This window comes from Rutilus rutilus (assembly GCF_951802725.1).
Source record: "Rutilus rutilus genome assembly, chromosome: 3".
NCBI classification, from domain to species: domain Eukaryota; kingdom Metazoa; phylum Chordata; class Actinopteri; order Cypriniformes; family Leuciscidae; genus Rutilus; species Rutilus rutilus.
Genome location: NC_140211.1, coordinates 49,946,708 through 49,966,481, shown reverse-complemented (window position 1 = coordinate 49,966,481; position 19,774 = coordinate 49,946,708). Strand labels below are relative to the sequence as shown.

The 19,774-nt window shown below is 38.4% G+C and overlaps 1 protein-coding gene across 2 annotated transcripts in view; it reads left to right on the top strand.

Moving 5' to 3' along the window:
- The first annotated feature begins 2,631 nt into the window (after positions 1 to 2,631).
- LOC311288550 (equilibrative nucleoside transporter 2) overlaps positions 2,632 to 19,774 on the top strand; it is a 41,548-nt gene continuing 24,405 nt past the window's right edge. Inside the window, exons 1-10 of one of the 2 annotated variants that reach the window (XM_084406022.1) lie at positions 2,632 to 2,846; positions 13,014 to 13,068; positions 13,859 to 13,940; positions 14,603 to 14,748; positions 15,007 to 15,146; positions 16,521 to 16,655; positions 17,519 to 17,616; positions 17,709 to 17,784; positions 18,446 to 18,624; positions 18,733 to 18,835. In XM_084406022.1, coding sequence (XP_084262148.1) covers positions 13,037 to 13,068; positions 13,859 to 13,940; positions 14,603 to 14,748; positions 15,007 to 15,146; positions 16,521 to 16,655; positions 17,519 to 17,616; positions 17,709 to 17,784; positions 18,446 to 18,624; positions 18,733 to 18,835 — 991 coding nt within the window. In that variant the 5' untranslated portion in view covers positions 2,632 to 2,846; positions 13,014 to 13,036. The remainder of the gene's footprint in view (positions 2,847 to 13,013; positions 13,069 to 13,858; positions 13,941 to 14,602; positions 14,749 to 15,006; positions 15,147 to 16,520; positions 16,656 to 17,518; positions 17,617 to 17,708; positions 17,785 to 18,445; positions 18,625 to 18,732; positions 18,836 to 19,774) is intronic. The other variant, XM_084406023.1, reaches the window with a different exon arrangement.

The window sequence follows — 19,774 nt, the reverse complement described above, 5'->3', positions numbered from 1 at the left end:
TTTTTTAGGTATAAACACGCAATACAGTCAAATTGCTCCACGTCATTTATTTTTGTGGAAAGCCAGCTGTGCAGGCCTGAGCGGCGGTCATATTTTGTACCGCCATGCGGTACATCTAGTTTTTATTACTATTTTAATACTAATTAGAAATATTACCAAATAAAGCAAAAAAAAAAAAAAAAAAACCACACACAAAAACACCAACTCATCCCGGTCCGACCGTCCGCCGCATCAATCGTCCTCCTCCCAGCGAGTGCTTGAAGTGCGTCACTCAGAAATAGAACGCGTTCAGTTTTTTTTTTTAGTTTTTTTTAGTGCAAAAAAAAAAAATTATAAATAAATAAATAAATAAAACCCCCCGCGAAAGTATCATTGGGAATTTGTTGTGTCGCGTCGCCTCACGCCACATAGGCATCATTGCTTTCGTTTAAAGGTGCTATGTGTGAAAAGTTTCCTGATTGTGACTGGTAGCCAGAGGTGTCAAGTAACGAAGTACAAATACTTCGTTACCTTACTTAAGTAGAAATTTGGGGTATCTATACTTTACTGGAGTAATTATTTTTCAGACGACTTTTTACTTTTTTTTTTTTTTTAAATTGGCCAATTACACAAACGGTTTAGACCTGACTCCCGCCTCCTGAATACACATCGCTAAACTGATTGGCGTTGTGGTGTCTTTCTAACTTGTGAGAGGCTGTAGTCACATTTGGTTGTAGGCAGCACCAAAAGTCCTTTGAAGGAAATGTAGATGCGGTAAGCGAGGGAGAAATTGGAGCAAATCGCGTCTGGTAAGCGAGAGACAAATGGAGGCAAATCGCGTCAGGTGAGCGAGGGAGAAATCGGGGCAAATCGCGTGAAATATTGATTCACAGAGAGAGAGAGAGAGAGAGAGAGAGTTTTTTTCCTTACATTACTTTTATACTTTAAGTAGTTTTGCAATAATTAATAATATACTTTTACTTGCGTAAAAAGCTTGAGTTGATACTTCAACTTCTACAGAAGTCTTTTTAAACCCTATAGTATCTATACTTCTACCTAAGTAATGAATGTGAATACTTTTGACACCTCTGCTGATAGCCGAATTCACACTATGACACATTAAATTAGCATTATAGTATGCCATAGACAGCGTTCTGCAGTGTCTGATGACGGGTCACGGGAAGAAGAATATACGAGGAAAAAGGGGGATAGGCCTAGAGAAAGTGATGTAATTAATGAATAGTAGCCTAGGCTATATAATTGCATAGAATAGTAAGATAGCCTACAAGTGATCGCTAATTATGTCAGTTATTTTTACATTTAACTTAAAACAGCTCCCCAGAGGCCCCAGACAGTGTGATTTTGTAATAATCATGTCAGTTTTTTAAACACATGTGATAGGCCTATGATTTTTTTATTAATGTTTTTGCGCTGTTGTTAGCATTTTTAAAATGTATTTACCGAAATTAGTAATGATATGCTATTCATAGGTCTACGGGTTTATTTAAAATAGCAACATTTTATGTAAAATTCACCTAAAGAAGATCATTTCTCAGTTTCGTTCATGGTGAAAACGTGAAACGTTCCATAGTTTAGTGGAATATTGCTGCCATCTACTGGAAAACAAACACCTTTTGCTAGTGCGCACAGTTTGTGCACGAATGGCTAGATAATTACTCTTGCTATTTGTGTTTAGGCTGTAATGTGGCTTAGGTGCTATTTTGTAGTTTAACCATCATCAGACTTTTTTTTCTTTTTCTTTAAAAAATATATATATATATCATGAACACAATGACGGGTGGAATGGGCTGTGTTGCAAGGGGCACCAGGTCAAATCTTGCCTAGGGCAGTAAATTGGTCAGGGTGGGCCTGTAAAAAATGTCCCTATTTTACAGTAGCCTATAGCCTATGCAGTGCACACTGCAAAAAGGCCAGACGGCTGCAGAAACTACAATGAAGTAGGCTACATTAAGAACTTATAACTTGGTGCGTTTCTCAAACAACGACGTAGCTAACTCGCTGCTTAACTAGCCTATACCATCTATTTTTTTATTTTTACAGTTTATGTATACGATGCATCGTTAACTAGTCACGACTGTTTCCTGAAACAATAGCCTACTTAGCCTACGGTATGTTCAAGTAGGTGGTTAATGCTGTTGTCACGCAGGTTAATCAATCCGTTTGCGATCGAATTACGGACGTGGCATAAATATAATTTTTCGTTGTTATTTTGCTTTGTTTCTAGATTCAATCATAGGCTTGTTCTTACGTAGGCTTCTTACAGCACGTATGCGCATGCACAATCATTACCAGACTTTGCCTTGCGCGCAGGCAACTCTAAATCATTGAATGAATAAAAATGGGAATTGTAGTTTATGTGGATCAGCAGAAACTGTGTAGAGCATGGGCTGCTAATATGTTGTACTGCTTATAAAAATTAAAGGGTATTTCTGTTGAAAGAATTAAGAGAAATGGATGAAATCGTACACTTAAAACGCTGCTGCATATATAATCGATTATTTAACATATTAACAAGGTAGGCCTACTGAATAAAGTTTGAACTTTTTAATAGGATTTAAAGGTAGAATTATTATTATTATTATTATTATTATTATTTAATTATTCGTTTTTTCCCCCCCATTTCCCACACTCCAGCCCAGTAGTTGGCGGGAATACGTTTTATGGGGTTTGCCAAACCCGCCATAAAACGCGAAGAAGAAGAAGAAGAAGAAGCAGAAGCTTCATCCATGTGTCACACACGATCTAATTAAATGATTGTGAACTTCGCAGCATTCTGTTCTGTTGATATTATGCGTTCAAAATGGGCAGATGAAATGAAAAAATAACCAAAAGCATCGTACAAACAGGTAAGCAGATAAACGAAACACGGACATTTATTTAAATGACCTTTATTTCTCTGGCAAAAAATAAGCAATGTGAACTCCTTTGATTGTGAAAGCGATCATGACGATGATGATGATCACGGTCACTCCCTCTTTCTATGAGTGAATTGAATTTGCTCTTGTTTATTCTAGTAATTTATTACATCACGCTGCAACTGGAGAGAACAGAGAAGCTTTTGTTTGAAGTGTCCGTCACACACACTGCTGTTAGAACATCTTTCACGCACGATACGAGAGTACAACCGATCAGTTTGTTTGTAATCATCCGGATTTCAGCAATACGTTTCACCTTATATGATGTAACGACCAACTAACACTTATGTGTTACGAGATTCGTTGCGTCTTTATTTATTTATTTATTTATTTATTTATTTATTTTTATTGCAAAGAATTAAATTTTCTCTCATTAAAACAGAGGTGTTCGTCTTTTCCAGCTGTAGTGTTCTTGCTTAAAATGCTTCATTGTTTGAGCGACATCATGACCCATGCCTTTGAAATCAAATATTCAACAAAGAAAAGTTTAAGAAGCGTTTTGTTGTTGAGACTTCTGATAAATGGCAATAATTTCAAAATGGTAAAATATTGGCCAGGCCGATATTACTAGTCAGTATGTGCATATCCTTTGAATGACCTTATGTTTGACTATGCAAGCAGGGTATTTACTATGACTGAAGGTGCCTTGAAAGAAACAGTTGAAGCAAAAAGAGATAAAAGGACTTTCAATGAAGAAGTGGTGGATACAGGCAATCAAAAGCTCAGCATTTATTCACCAGTCTTTTCTGAAGAAGGGGTGGACAGGTTGTCGATGGAGAGTTGTTTGTTAAATTTATTTGGAGGTTTGCTGTAGACCGAGAGATTTGTTTATGCTGGAATAAAGAATCAGACAGGATATAAATGGGTCAGTGCCAAATAAGAGTCTCCATAATAAAGAAAAGGATGAATCTTTCAAATACACAAAAAGCTAAATTTACCAACACATTTGTACGTTAGTACATGTAAATGAAAATGATGAAATATCAGTCGTCCTTATGTGTATGGAAGGCACTTTGGTCCATTGTAATGGTTTTGAAAGTGCTTTATAAATAAGAGTTGAGTTGAATCACAATTAGGGCTGTCACTAAAGAGTATTTTGGTAATCGAGTAATCCGATGGATTATTTTGACGATAAATCAAGTAATTGGATTATTTTTGTGGTACATAGACCCAAGTAAACAATAACCATTAAAATTACTTAAAATATATAGGCCTGGGTATAATAACGAGGCAATAATAATTGCTTCAAATAAAATATGAAAAGCAAGTAATCATATGGCTTTATTGAACCACACTGTAAAAAATACATATACACAATATAAACATAATCACCTTAAGTACATTACACATTATAACAAATGCCTGCAGAGTGTGCCAACTGCATGGCGTTATTGATCGTTGTTGTTACACATACAGCATATGATACTTGTTTAATATTGGCCAGACTATAGGCCTATTTAATACAAAGTTTTAAATGTGGTTGTCAGATTGAGAAGATTAAGTAAAACACTGGGCAGAAAATGTATCCTCCGTTTGGGGGATTTGTTCTCTTGACATCCGGCAACCAAGCAGAAAAGATAGTGGAGGCTTGTTACCAATGCAAGATAATGGAAATGTCAAACGTGAAAACGTTTTCAGGACAAATCATCAGTGGGGAAAATATCACTGATTATTTTTAATTAATAGTTAAAATATTAAAATATGATTAATTGTACAGCCCCATCCTAGGCCTATGTTTATGTCATGAAAAACATTGCAGGTTTTTATGTTTCTAGGTTTTAACTAGATTTTTATTAATTCTTGTATTAAACATTGAGAGAGTGCAGATAGGTTATAGATGATACATTTTTCTTTCGATTTTTCGGCAACATTTGCTGTATCACACACGCTTCCCATGACCTCCTTTAACTCTGTCTCTGGTTTACTGACAACTTTTAACTCCAGTGAGACTACTGAAACTCTTACAGATGTTTTGAATGGAAGCAGACCAGTCACTAAAGGGTTAATTAGTTTGCATTCTTGGCATAATCTGCCATCTAAATTCCCATCATCACCTCCCTCCTGTTACCCACACTGAGTGAGTGTTATGGTTTGGATAAACTATTTGTGAATCATTACTTTGTCTCTTGTTAAGATAATTTGTGAGCTGCTGTGCTGCTGGGAATAAATGGCCTGGCTTTCACAGTGATTCTTTGTTGCCATGCATTACGAGGTTAAATGGAAAAGAAAACCCTCCAGGCTACGTTTTCCTGTTATGTATTCAAGCTCCTCCTTTTGAAAAAAAGTAGCCTACACTCAAGCAAAAAGAGAACTTATTACAAAAATAATATACTTATAAAATGTATAGCCTACTTAAGTGCAAACTGAATGTAATGTTTTCTGACACTGCATATTAATTGCAATTAATGAAAATATATTTAAATTAATAAATTAAAATAATATTATATTAAAATAATTAATAAATTAATATTAAATGCATTTAGCTGATCGAGCTAAACTTTAGATGGTCTTGCTGAACTTGAAGCTAAAATAATCTGTAATGTAATTATTGAATCTTCTGTCAAGTATTTAAATGTTTGTAAAGACATTTGTATTAATGAAGCTGTAATTTAGTACATTTAAAATATTTCAATATAGTTAATTGGATCTGTAATTAAATCCTCTTATATTTTAACCTTTTTTTAAATACAAGACAACTTTTTAAGATCAAATCCATTCTTCATTCAATTTTAAAAGTACCTGCTCGGTGCTTTTCAGAGTTGTAGAGTTGTCTTACTTTTTTTCTTTTTTCTTTTTCATTCAGACATGCTAGGTGTGCTCTTTTTGGGTTAGAGTTGTTGTGAGAGATGGTACTTTATTTTATTTTTTACTATTAAACTGATCTAGGAGTTAAAAGGGTGTATCTTAATCCATCATTTGTGTGACCTGTCTCATGAAGGGTTTGGTAGGAAATGAGTCATGTTCACGTGATTGAAGCAGATGGTGATCCGAAGTGTCGGGTGGCACTCTGTTGTTTCCAGTTTAGACCACAGCACCCAGTTACTGTAATAGTACTGAGTCACTCACTTCATTTGCACGTATATAAAAATGCTGTGTAACAGGTTTTGTCATTGTGAAATGTATAATCTGCTGTAAAATCTCAATTTGTCCAAAAATCAGTAGAATGTTGGGACTATATGATACAGTAAAAAGAAAAGTTTGATTTTACCTACCAAACGTTCTAATGTAAAGAGATTGAAGTAAACGAAAATATTCCTTTTTTCTTTACTCAAAAAGCCATTCTTAAAACCATCCTTACCTTTAGCATACTTTTTAAAGGGCTGGTATAATGTGTGTAGTTATCTTCTAGTCATTGATTAGCATATTCTGTCTTGATAATCTATAAATCGTCATGTTCCGGGGGCGGGTTTATGTAAATTGTAGGGTTGGTGATGTCACTAACCAGGGAGAAATGTCGTGTAGTCCCAACCTGCCATTTGTTGTAGTCCTTAAAAAACTATTTCTTTTAAAGCAAATATCTCCCTTTGCTTTGAACTTTGAGCATTGTAACTTTGCAGATGTTGTTTATGCTTAAACAGCAATATTACACACTATTACAATATTACACACCCCTCCTTGAACTGCCACCTTACCGTGGCGGAGGGGTTTGAGTAGCCGAACGACCCTAGGAGCTATGTTGTCTGGGGCTGTATGCCCCTGGTAGGGTCTCCCAAGGCAAACAGGTCATAGGTAACGGGTCAGACTAAGAGCGGTTCAAAAACCCTTTATGATGCCTATAAATTTGAGGACCGTGACGTCGCCTGGCATGGCGCAGCCGGGGCCCCACCCTGGAGCCAGGCCCGGGGTTGGGGCTCGTATGCGAGCGCCTGGTGGTCGGGCCTCCCCCCATGGGGTCCGGCCGGGCTCAGCCCGAAGGAGCGACGTGGGGCCGCCCTCCCGTGGACCCACCACCTGCAGGAGGGACGAGACGCGGTTTTGACGCTTTATTCGCGTTTGGTGTGAACGCAGCAAAATGAACAGGCTGCGATGTCAAGATTGCAATGCTGGAATGTGTGTGTGTCAGAGAGAGAGAGAGGCACGGGCGCGATCGAACAGTGGAAACATAAAAACATACTCCGTCATTTTGTTCATACAGGACATCATTAAAACTGCAAAAAGTGTTTAGCCTACTTATATTTGTGTAAAACACAACATTGTGCTTTTGTCAAACTGTAAACTCTTGTTAACCTACAACTGTAACCTACAACTGTCACCCAACCAAAATCACACACACACGGTTTAAAAGCAAAAATTATCTCATCTTTTGGACATTAATCATATTGCATTGGTTTTCATTTCTTGTCCTAAAACAGAGCACTAATCTGTTTATTTTGAAGTTACACATTCTACATTGATTAAAAAAGAAAATCAAATGTGTTTTTAATGTTAGTATTATTTTATACAGAAATAAATTATTTATAATTCAGATGAGAATAACATTAAAGTTAATTAAAATTTTAGGGAAAGTCTGTTAGTCTGTTATTGGACTTCTGTGCTAGTTACAGCTTGTCCATAACGAACACCATGTTCAAGCATAAGGGTGTCCAGCAGTGCACATGGCATCAGGACACCCTAGGCCGGAGGTCGATGATCGACTTTGTGGTCGTTTCATCTGACCTCCGGCCGTATGTCTTGGACACTCGGGTGAAGAGAGGGGCGGAGCTGTCAACTGATCACCACCTGGTGGTGAGTTGGATCCGATGGCGGGGGAGGAAGCTGGACAGACTCGGCAGACCCAAATGTACTGTGAGGGTCTGTTGGGAACGTTTGGCCGAATCCCGTCAGAGAGATCTTCAACTTCCACCTCCGGCAGAGCTTCGACCAGATCCCGAGGGAGTCTGGAGATATTGAGTCCGAGTGGACCATGTTCTCCACCTCCATTGTCAACTCGGCCACTCGGAGCTGTGGCCGTAAGGTCTCCGGTGCCTGTCGAGGTGTCAATCCCCGAACCCGGTGGTGGACACTGGAAGTAAGGGATGCCGTAAAGCTGAAGGAGTCCTATCGGGCCTGGCTGGCTTGTGGGACTCCTGAGGCAGCTGACGGGTACCGACAGGCTAAGTGGACTGCAGCCCGGGTGGTTGTGGAGGCAAAAAATCGGGCTTTGGAGGAGTTCGGTGAGGCCATGGAGAAGGACTACTGGTCGGCCTCGAAGAGATTCTGGCAAACTGTCCGGTGCTTCAGGAGGGGGAAGAAGTGCCCTACCAACGCTGTTTACAGTGGAGGTGGGCAGCTGTTGACCTCGACTGGGGATGTCATCGGACGGTGGAAGGAATACTTCGAGGATCTCCTCAATCCCGCCGTCACGTCTTCCATTGAGGAAGCAGAGGCTGAGGGCGCGGAGGTGGACTCATCCATCACCCGGGCTGAAGTTACAGAGGTAGTCAAGAAACTCTTCGGTGGCAAGGCACCGGGGGTGGATGAGATCCGCCCAGAGTACCTCAAGTCTCTGGGTGTTGTGGGGCTGTCTTGGCTGACACGCCTCTGCAGTATCGCGTGGCGGTTGGGGACAGTGCCTTTGGACTGGCAGACCGGGGTGGTGGTCCCTCTTTTTAAGAAGGGGGACCGGAGGTTGGGATCACACTTCTCAGCCTCCCCGGGAAAGTCTATGCCAGGGTACTGGAGAGGAGAATACGGCCGATAGTAGAACCTCGGATTCAGGAGGAACAGTGTTGTTTTCGTCCCGGTCGTGGAACACTGGACCAGCTCTATACCCTCTCCAGGGTGCTGGAGGGTTCATGGGAGTTTGCCCAACCAATCCACATGTGCTTTGTGGATTTGGAGAAGGCATTCGACTGTGTCCCCCGTGGCATCTTGTGGAGGGTGCTCTGGGAGTATGGGGTTCGGGGCCCTTTGCTAAGGGCTATCCGGTCCCTGTACTACCGGAGCAGGAGCTTGGTTCGCATTGCCGGCAGTAAGTCAGACTTGTTCCCGGTGCATGTTGGACTCCGGCAGGGCTGCCCTTTGTCGCCGGTTCTGTTCATAATTTTTATGGACAGAATTTCTAGGCGCAGCCAGGGGCCGGAGGGTGTCAGGTTCGGGGACCACACGATTTCATCTCTGTTCTTTGCGGATGATGTTGTCGTGCTGGCCCCATCAGACCAGGACCTTCAGCATGCACTGGGATGGTTTGCAGCCGAGTGTGAAGTGGCTGGGATGAGAATCAGCACCTCCAAATCCGAGGCCATGGTTCTCAGTCGTAAAAGGGTGCTTTGCCCGCTTCAGGTTGGTGGAGAGTTCCTGCCTCAAGTGGAGGAGTTCAAGTATCTTGGGGTCTTGTTCACGAGTGAGGGAAGGATGGAACTGGAGATTGACAGACGGATCGGTGCAGCTTCTGCAGTAATGCGGTCGCTGTACCGGTCTGTCGTGGTGAAGGAGCTGAGCCACAAGGCAAAGCTCTCGATTTACCGGTCAATCTACGTTCCTACTCTCACCTATGGTCATGAGCTGTGGGTCATGACCGAAAAGACAAGATCCCGGATACAGGAGGCCGAAATGAGCTTTCTCCGCAGGGTGGCTGGGCGATCCCTTAGAGATAGGGTGAGAACCTCGGTCACTCGGGAGGACCTCAGAGTAGAGCCGCTGCTCCTCCACATCGAGAGGGGCCAGCTGAGGTGGCTCGGGCATCTTTTCCGGATGCCTCCTGGACGCTTTCCCGGGAAGGTGTTCCGGGCATGTCCCACCGGGAGGAGACCCCGGGGAAGACCTAGGACACGCTGGAGGGACTATGTCTCCCGGCTGGCCTGGGAACGCCTTGGTGACCCCCCGGAAGAGCTGGAGGAAGTGTCTAGGGAGAGGGAAGTCTGGGCATCCCTGCTTAGACTGCTGCCCCCGCGACCCGGCCCCGGATAAGCGGAAGAAGATGGATGGATGGATGGATGGATGGACAATATTACACACAATTCTGAATCGAATCACAAATGTCAGAAATCAGTTTTCTAAATGTTAAATAACGTAATGTTGACGGAACGCAAAAGGACAGTCTGTGACGTGCAGCTGTGCACATAACAGAGACGCATGATTGTTGAGTGAGAAATCCGACCGGCACCCTCTGCATTAAAATCTAACGTAACTTTGGCTTCTATGAAGTTGAAGGGAAAAAGGACCTGGACAAGAGCCACACTTTATGCAAGTAGGGCTCCAGACAGCGACCAAATGGGCGACAAGAGGTCGCTCTGGTGCGACCACCACATTGTGCAATTGATAAGAGCTGCAACTTCTGTTACATACGATACGAGAAACGTGAAACGAAAGTTCTGAAACCACGCTATTCGGTTGAGCTTCTGCGCAGCCCGAGCTCAGTAGAGGTTTAGTCGTGGGCCGATCTCAATCACACGACACTGTTATTACACAGCGCTGGAAGATCCAGTGAGAAAGCTTTTGAATTCGGCACTGTTATAAACCACACGTCAGATCAAACAGCGCTGACGTGGAAACCATGACAACCTTAAAAGCTTCCACCCAACTTGGAAAAGGCGAATTACAGACTCTATCGCAACATTTATTGCCAAATCATTTCCATTTGTTTAATTAATAAAATAGATTGGAAGTAAATTCATTATGGATCATGTGGATCTAGAGATTCTCACCCCTATCCAGTATACTGATACACATCTGATTTCTTTCTCAACTGTTTACGTTCACTTTAGACATAACCGACTGTGTTTATGAGAATACTTGCCGAGACTGGTATTTTGAGATTTTGTATATGTGTCCGGTCAAGCGCAAGGGCGTCGAAAGAGGAATCAGTTTGCCGTTTGCTCGCTATTTGAATATATTTTAAAAATAAGAATATATTTTGAAGGATGTTGGTAACCAAACAGTTTTGGTCCCCATTGATTTCCATAGTTTTTTATATATTTTTTGCATGCTATGGAAGTCAATGGGGACCAAAACTGTTTGGTTAACGACATCCTTCAAAATATAATCTTTTGTGTTCATCAGAAGACCGAAACTCATACAGGTTTAGAAAAACTTGAGGGAGAGTAAATGATGACAGAATTATCTTGTCTTTTTTTCTTTCTTTTAAGTGGCCTTTTATTTCTTTAAAATTATTATCTACAAGTACAGTTATTAAAAAAAATATATACTTTTAACAGTGTGCATGCACATTCATTCAATACAATTATGTGTACTTCTTTTTCACAAGGGTTATTACCACACATTATCTCTTTTATATGCTTCTTTACGTCACCTCTAATCATAATCTCTTTGTCAATATTGTCATTTGTCATTCACATTGCCAATAGCTCCAGGCCACAGCAACATAAACCTCCTCTAACAACACAGTGGTTTAGTTTTATGCATGGGAGTGTAAACGTGACGTGAATGCTCCTCCTCCTCTCTCTTCCCCAACCTGACACGCCATGTCTGTTCATGTGGAGTCATGTTTAGTTTAAACTATTTTGTTTGCTTAAACCAGGGGCCGGCAACCCAAAATGTTGAAAGAGCCATATTGGACCCAAAAAAAAAAAAAAAAAAAAAAAAAAAATCTGTCTGGAGCCGCAAAAAATGAAAAGCCTTATAAGCCTTATAATGAAGGCAACACATGCTGTAAGTGTCTATATTAGCTTTATTAGCCCCCTAGTATCAAAATGATAAGTAGGCTACAAATACATAATGAGCATTCATTATTAAATGTTTATTTTTCCCTGCAGCGCATCCTGGAGAGAATGACGCACCACGTGACTACTCTGCTGTACAATCGTGCTTTAAGTTTAACTTCCATTATAATTATAATTTTAATGTATTATGTTTCGATTTATTTCTTCGTGTATTATGTTTACAACGTTGAAAAACTTTACCCCCCAGCATGAGTTTTTCAAGGCGACCGTTATTTAGAATGTGTCACTTTATGGTTTCCATGGTGACGCGTCATTGCGTGTCACGTGACACACCGCAGCCGCAACAGAGCTGAATGAATGATGATCTGCTTTTGTCATTTTTCCTTTTTTATTCAAAATATTCACAAATTTGTTAGATATGGCATGAAATATCTGATATTCCGATTGTCAAATATATGCAAGTGGAAGCGTTTTGTTGTTTAAACACCTTTATAACGATCGCGTTAGCTGTCGGATCTGTTGGATTTACAACACGTGAATTCATCCACTTCTCCCGAAATACATAAAAGTAAGTGGCTGGTGAACTGGGAGAAGAATAGAGTAAACTTTAAAGTTACTTACACAATGTGTATCTAATATGAATAAAACGTGTCTAATTATAATGGAAATGGTTATTATTGCCTCTTCCTTAACATCAGTATATATTTTACAAACTCTAAATGTATTTTTTTTTTTTTTAGTATTATATGTCTGAAACCTAAAATAAACATTATGTGGTTGAAGACACTGAAAAGTTGTGATATATGACAGCTCTGAGCCGAGCGCGCCTGTATCTGGCAGCTGCTCAGCGCCAGCCAACGCGCGAGAGCACATTTGAATTTAGCAGTTGATCACGTGATGCACTGACCGTTCTAATCACACCGGCCGATGTGATCGTACGTGCGAAAGGGTTAAGAATGTTTGTCATGTTTTTCCTCCTACAGAAATTATATTAAAACAAAAAATATTTTTTCCATTTTCATATTTTTGAAAAAGCTCCAGGGAGCCACTAGGGCGGCGCTTAAGAGCCGCGGGTTGCCGACCACTGGCTTAAACCATAGCTAATGCAGTCATGTAAACACTTCTTTCTTTTGGACTGAGTATTTTTTGGATGGACTGCTGTTGTTGCCTAAATCTTTTCAGATTCAGTATGCGGTGTAAATGAAGGTAAAGAATGCGCATGAATATTTTACTCATTCTTTTCTACGCCATTATTAAACACACTTGCGCAGTAGCTTTGATGGCCAGAATCAGGTTTTTTTTTTACCACCGTATGGATTGTTGTTTTAGTGTGACGGAAGGATGTTGGGACTATATATAGAACCAGGACTGCGTAAATATTCAGACCGCTGTGTATTGAATGTAATCGCTGTTGCAGCTGAGGAAACAACATGCCATTTGTAATGGAATGTAAAGCTTGAATTGCAGTTTCATGATTTTGTTTTGTTTTTTTGAACAGCTGCCAACTATACATTGGACAAAATGAACAAAAGAGAGGACACCCCTAAAGATCGGTAGGTTTCTTTTGGATTTTATTTTATTTTTATTTTTTTGCCTTCAACACGCCAGATTCTCTCAAACTAAATAACTTTTTTTAATCTGAGAACCTCTGTTTAATTGTACTGAAAGCAATCAAGTGAGTCAACAGAATGGACAGTTACAGACTCTAATCAAACTAATAGCTTTCCACAATTACCTGGGTTTATATTGTTATAAGTGGACAAATAAGTTATTTCTCTCTTTTTTTTTTTTTTTTTTTTTTTTTTTTTTTCTCTTGATATTCAGACTGGTAATTAATTCAGCTTGAGATAATTTGCATTAAAATATTTTTTTGTGAAGGTAGGGTTGCCATTCAAGTTTTTTACGAGTCCCAAGTTCACTTAAAAAAAAAGAAAGAAAAAAAAAGGCTTAAATAGTGTACAAATTTATTTTTTATTTGGTCTTAAATTTGGGAGCAGACAGGCAGGAGTCAATTAACAAGATGGATGAATAGATGATAGATGAACACTGCCAATTTAAGTTTTATTCAATTACAAATTACAAACAATAGGCCTACTTGGAGAAAGGTTTTATACTTTTGAAAATTTGCCTGTTGGTTTGTTTTGCATGTGATGGATCGTTATTTAAATAAAAATCACAAAAAAATAACTTGCTCCACACTTGGTTTTGGAGTTGCACTATTCATAATATCATGCTGTGAAGTAAAAAAAAAAAAATCTTAACATTTCTCAAATTCTTTTTAATTGGGGAAAATGAATGTATTGCAAATAGACATTTTACTGTCATGTTGTCTCTTCTGTCTAGCGGCTGCCTGGTCGCGGTCATATTCTTCATTCTTGGCCTGGGAACACTGTTGCCATGGAACTTCTTTATGACGGCATCTATGGTAATGGAATGTGGAAAACGGCATCGAACAGGAGTTTTTCACATCTTTAAGCCAAATCTGCTGGAACAACACAGTTGTTTGCATTTTAATGGACTCTTCATTAGTCTGAGAGAAATCCCTCCCTCAGATATTGAACTTTTTTCGATCTAAATTCCCCAACGAGTGTAATTAGTTTGCTAGTTGGCTAACAGCCAGGATTAAACCTATTAGCCTGATCACTGCTCCAGAGTTTTCTTCTATATTCTTGCAATCACTAACTGTGATATCATTACTGTGTTGTGGTCAATCTATAATATAAAAGAATAGAATAGAGTTCATTTTCAGATTTACCAGATTACTGTGTGCTCTGTTGGTTTCAGTGTTTACTTTTTATGTTATTTTAAATCTTTATTCTCTTTCAAAGGATTCATTCTCATTTTTGTGTAAATTTCATTGCAGAAATTATGCATGTTTATTATAATGATAAATAGTGTGTGTGTGTGTGTGTGTGTGTGTGTGTGTGTGTGTGTGTGTGTGTGTAATCTCTCGTTATCTTAGTTTGTGCCAAAAAATCCATATTGGTCGACCACTTAATCTGACAGGTCATAGTGTTAGATTTGTTTATTTCAGTGTTGAAAGTGATTGCTTAGTGTCTCTAAAATCTTTGATGTGGTTTTTTACAGTATTTCAACAACAGACTCAATACGTCTGAATGGAGCAACGGAACAATAACAACTAGGACGGAGTATTATTTCAATAACTGGATGACTCTGCTTTCCCAGCTGCCTTTGCTGCTGTTCACTTTGCTCAACTCTTTTCTCTATCAGCGGTAAGTTTATTTGTTGAATTTTGTTAGATTTTTTTTTATATTACATCCACTAACAACTAGTAAAATAGTTATTATAATAAACAAATGGCTTCTACATATTGTTTAAGAACACATTGTAATTAAAACGTATTACACAAATTCTTCTGCTAGAATATATAGTCGCTGTAATGTTGTAGTTAAAATACAACAAAGTGTGTAGTTTAATATGCCAAACATTTACTGAAACCAGTAATATATAGCAGATCATTTGTGTTTCAGGATCTCAGAGAGGATGAGGATAGCAGGCAGTTTAGTCTTCATCCTCATCTTCTTCCTCCTCACTGCTGTCCTGGTGAAGGTCCCAATGGAGGAGGACAAGTTCTTCTCCGTCACCATGGCAACTATCTGGTTTATCAATTGTTAGTGATTTTGAAACCTCATATCACCATCACTTAGGCTATATATATTTCTACTAATAAATGCTGATATACATAAAGATTTCTAATTCAAATAAATTGTTCTATTCATCAAAGAATCCAAAAAAAAAAAAATCCCATCATGATCTCCACAAAAATATAAAACAGCACAGCTGGTTTCAACGTTGATAATAATACATTTTTCTTGAGCAGCAAAGCAGCATATTAAAATATTTCTGAAGGATCATGTGACACTGAAGACTGAAGGAATGATGCTGAAAATTCAGCTTTTCATCAGAGGAATAAATTACGTTTTAAACTGTATTACAATAGAAAACAGTTATTTTAAATTAATATTTAAGTTTTAAATATTTTCATTTCAAATGAAATGTAATTTTACAGGTTTACTGTGTTTTTTTATATATATATAAAAAAAAAAAATTCAGCCTTGGTGAGCATAAGAGACTTCTTTCAAACTCTCGAACTGAACTTTGTAGCTGACAAACACCCTTTTACGGTACGTTTACATGACAATGATGTACTAAAAATGAAAAGTCTTTCCTTTGCTTTTTTGAATAGTTTTGCGTACGGACGACAACATTGTCAAAACGATCCCCATTCACACAGATCTGGAAAAAAACGACTAAAATCTTCATGCCAGGCCAGTAGTTGGCGATGTCACATTGTAAAGAAACACTACGTGCCACATGACGTCACCGTTTTCACAAATTCACATTTTTATATTTTACACAGTAATGATATAATTTTCAAAGTTTGAGTAGGCCCATACTTGTTTCTGTTTGCAATAGCCCTACTGTGCTGTAACATGGTGTGGTATAGCCGTGCTGGATAACGCTGGTAAAATGACGTTACGCTCGTTCACTGATCCGCTCCCCGCTACACTCTGCTCACATGCTCTGAAAATAATAGCTTTGTAGGACTATACATTATTTCGATAATTAGTCAAAAAATAAATCTGTTAAATCTAATTGTTGCGTAGAACTGAATAAAGAATAAGCTTGATATTTAATATTAATATATTTTCTGTCCAATTTTAGTGTTACTTTCACTAAAAGTGTGGTTATTTTACTTTACTGGCTTGTATTTTTTTTTTTATTCAGTATCATTAAAATGATTGAATTTCATTTAAAAGTCTATAATACAATAGACTTAATACAATTATACAACAAAAAACTAATTTAAAATAATAAATCTTTTTTTTTTTTGTAAGTGCATCCAGAATTTTTTCGGTTTCGGCCCAGAAAATCATTTCGTCGCATCCCTAGTTTTTTTTGTGTGCATCACCCACTCTTGCTATAAAGATCCGTATTTTTTTGTGTGTTCTTGATGATTGTTGTTCTGTCTGTCTCTCGGCAGCGTTTGGGGCCGTGTTACAGGGAAGTCTGTTCGGTTTGGTGGGTTTGTTGCCGCAGAAGTACAGCGCCATCTTTATGAGCGGACAAGGACTCGCAGGGACGTTTGCTGCTCTTGCAATGATCTTCGCCATAGCAAGTGAGATGCATTGTTGTTTTCGTATCGAGATCCCATTATAAATTTTTATAATATTTTGAATGTTTTAATTTTTATGTTTTTGTTAATTTAAAATCAGTTTAAATTAAAATTAATTTAAATTTAAATTAAAATAGTTGTGTGTGTGTGTGTTTATTTTAATACATCAAGTTAAACTAAAGGAAAATTAGAAATGTTGCTATTTAATTTTTTATTTTAATTTTAAACTATTTATTTTTCAAGTAATTGAAAGGTATTTTATGGTTTTACTTAATTATAATAACCCCAGTGAGACAATTGATTTCAACATTACAGTGCATTTTTTGGGACATTTTAAATAAAAAAGTCCCTCACAAGTACACCCAAAACTCTCAATAATAAATTAAAAGAAGAATAAAATATAATGGAAGAAAATAATTGGAAAAAATATAATAATAGTAGGAAAAAAAACAATATTCGCATAACACTTTATTTGACAGTGTTCCTGTCACACATCTTACATGTACTTTAGCAAATTATGCATAATTACAAGCAACTAACCCTAAACCTAACCCTAATTTTATAGTAAGTACATGTTGTTAATTCATATTACTCAGGACTTACTTGTATAAATACAACAAGGGCACATTAAAATAAAGTGTAATCTTAATAGTCTTGCAAATGAGGTTTTGTGAGATTAAGCTCACTAGTAGGGACAAATTTGTCATTGTCAGAGATGAGGAAAGAAATGAAACAATGTCAGGTCAGCATTGCATTTCTTTCCTTTTTAGATTAAGCTTGTTTAACTCCACAGAGATTCACTGTTGCCAAATGAACATCCATGCATTTGTATATAGATCTGTTCACTGGATGTGTGTGTGTAACAGGTGAAGCTGACGGTGAAACGGCAGCTTTGGGTTATTTCATCACTCCGTGTGTCGGGACCCTCATCACGCTCATCAGTTACATTCTGCTACCTAAACTAGTGAGTGTGTGTGTGTTTAGGTCCTATCAGATCTGTGCTGTTCTTTAGTCAGCTTATTCTGAGACTGATCTCTGGAGTGTGTGTGTGTGCAGGCATTTGGTAGATTTTACCTGGACAGCAAAAGCAAGAACTACGAGCTGGAGCCGTCGAGCCAGCTGCTGCCTACAGGTGAAACTTGGTGTATAAAGTTTTTGTGGAACATGCACATATTGGATTGCCATTTCACCATTATTAATAGAGAAAAAGCAATATGCAGTATCTTTAAAATAATATTCATCCCAAGTGTTATTTCCCTTGGGAAAAAGAAATACACTTTAGCATGCTTAAAAGTATGTATTATACCTGTATTTTAAATTGATATTAAATCCAATGAGCTGAACTTCAGAGCACTTCAAAATAAGTGCTGAAGTGGGAACTACTGACCCACTTCAGTAGGACTTAAGGACATCTTTATATGTAATTTCATAATTCTATTGTCTTTGAAATAGTGTTCTGCTGAATGTACTGACAAGTATTAAACTAAAATGTCATATGTTCATTTTCGTAGTTATACTAAATGACAAATATCTAAAATCACATGTGCTTTAGGATGTTATTCAACACATCAAAATAAGTGTACTACTTTAAAGCACAGCAAAAAATATTAAAACAATGATTTACAGTGCACTTTAAAATAAAACTTTTAATTTGACATTACACAGTGCGCTTAAGGTGCCTTTTATTTCATTAATATTACATTATTAATGACATTCACTAAAAATGCACATTCAATACAATTAAGTGCACTTCTTTTTCTTTTTTTTTATTGAAATGAATTCTGTTCCTCCAGAAACTGTGGAAGGCTGTGAGATGACGATCGATCCGTCTAATGGCTCTGTGGTCAACGGGAATCCTAACAAAGCTGCCAACTGTGTGAGTGAAGAGGAGGGTTGCAAACAGGCCTTCGTCCCGCTACAGGCAGAAAACACATCCACCCAGAAGAGCTCTGTCCTGCAGGTCTTCAAAAAGGTGACGTTTTATTTCACCAATCAAAGTATCAGAATGTCTTGCAGCTTGTGGTCTGTTTTGAATCTTTAACAGTGGCTTATTGTCATCATCATCTCTCTTTGTCTCTAGATTTGGGTTATGGCTTTCTGTGTGACGTTTGTGTTCACAGTAACACTGTCAGTTTTTCCAGCTGTTACCGTGGATGTGAAAACTGTCTATGGAGGAAACTGGGGTATGGAATACATTCACTCGCTTGCTCACACACACACACACACACACACACACACACACACACACACACACACACACACACACACACGTTGTGTTTTCATGTTTTATGGAGACTTTCCATAGACATAATGATTTTTAGACTGTACAAACTTTATAATCTATCCCCTTTCACTAACACTACCCATAAACCTACCCATCACAGACAACTTCCTGCACTTTTACATTTAAGAAAAACGTAATTTAGTCTGATTTACAAGCTGTTTTCCTCATGGGGACCAAAAATGTCCTCCATAATGTTTATTTTTGATGATTTCTTGCTCAGGGTTCCCACGGGTCCTTGAAATACTTGAAAGGTTGTGAATCTGAAAATCTTTTTTCAAGACCGTGGAACGTTTTTGAAAATAAACAGGATACAGCTAGGTCCTTGAAAGTGCTTGAATTTATTTTCTGGAAAAGAAATCCATATCCCCTCTGGTCCGCTAATGTGTTATTTCGCCAACAGTTCGTGGCATATGCATTCTAGCTTGCTTTATTTAGGTTAGTTACGCTCATTTACGCTTTACGTTAAGTGTTTTCCTGCGTGAGGTACTTTTGTGTTGTACGTTGTCATGGCGTTCACCCACGCACGAAACTACTACGATGGGGCCTCAACGTGAAACATTGCAAAAATAGGCTGAAACGTGATGCCTGGAAAATGAAAATTTCAAGATATTTGGTTCACCAAATTAGATTACAAAGAATGGCTTGCCAGCAGGGTTTCCACCCGTCCCGTATAATACGGAATCGTCCCGTATTTAAAGGTAAAATGATGCTAGTTTTAGGTGAGAGGCTTGGATGGAGGTGTCACACTCTCCAACCTTGCTGATAGTTGCAAGATTTTATCCTGAGATTACTGGACCTTGTTTGTGGAGTGATATTTCAAATGTTTCAAAAAGATTAA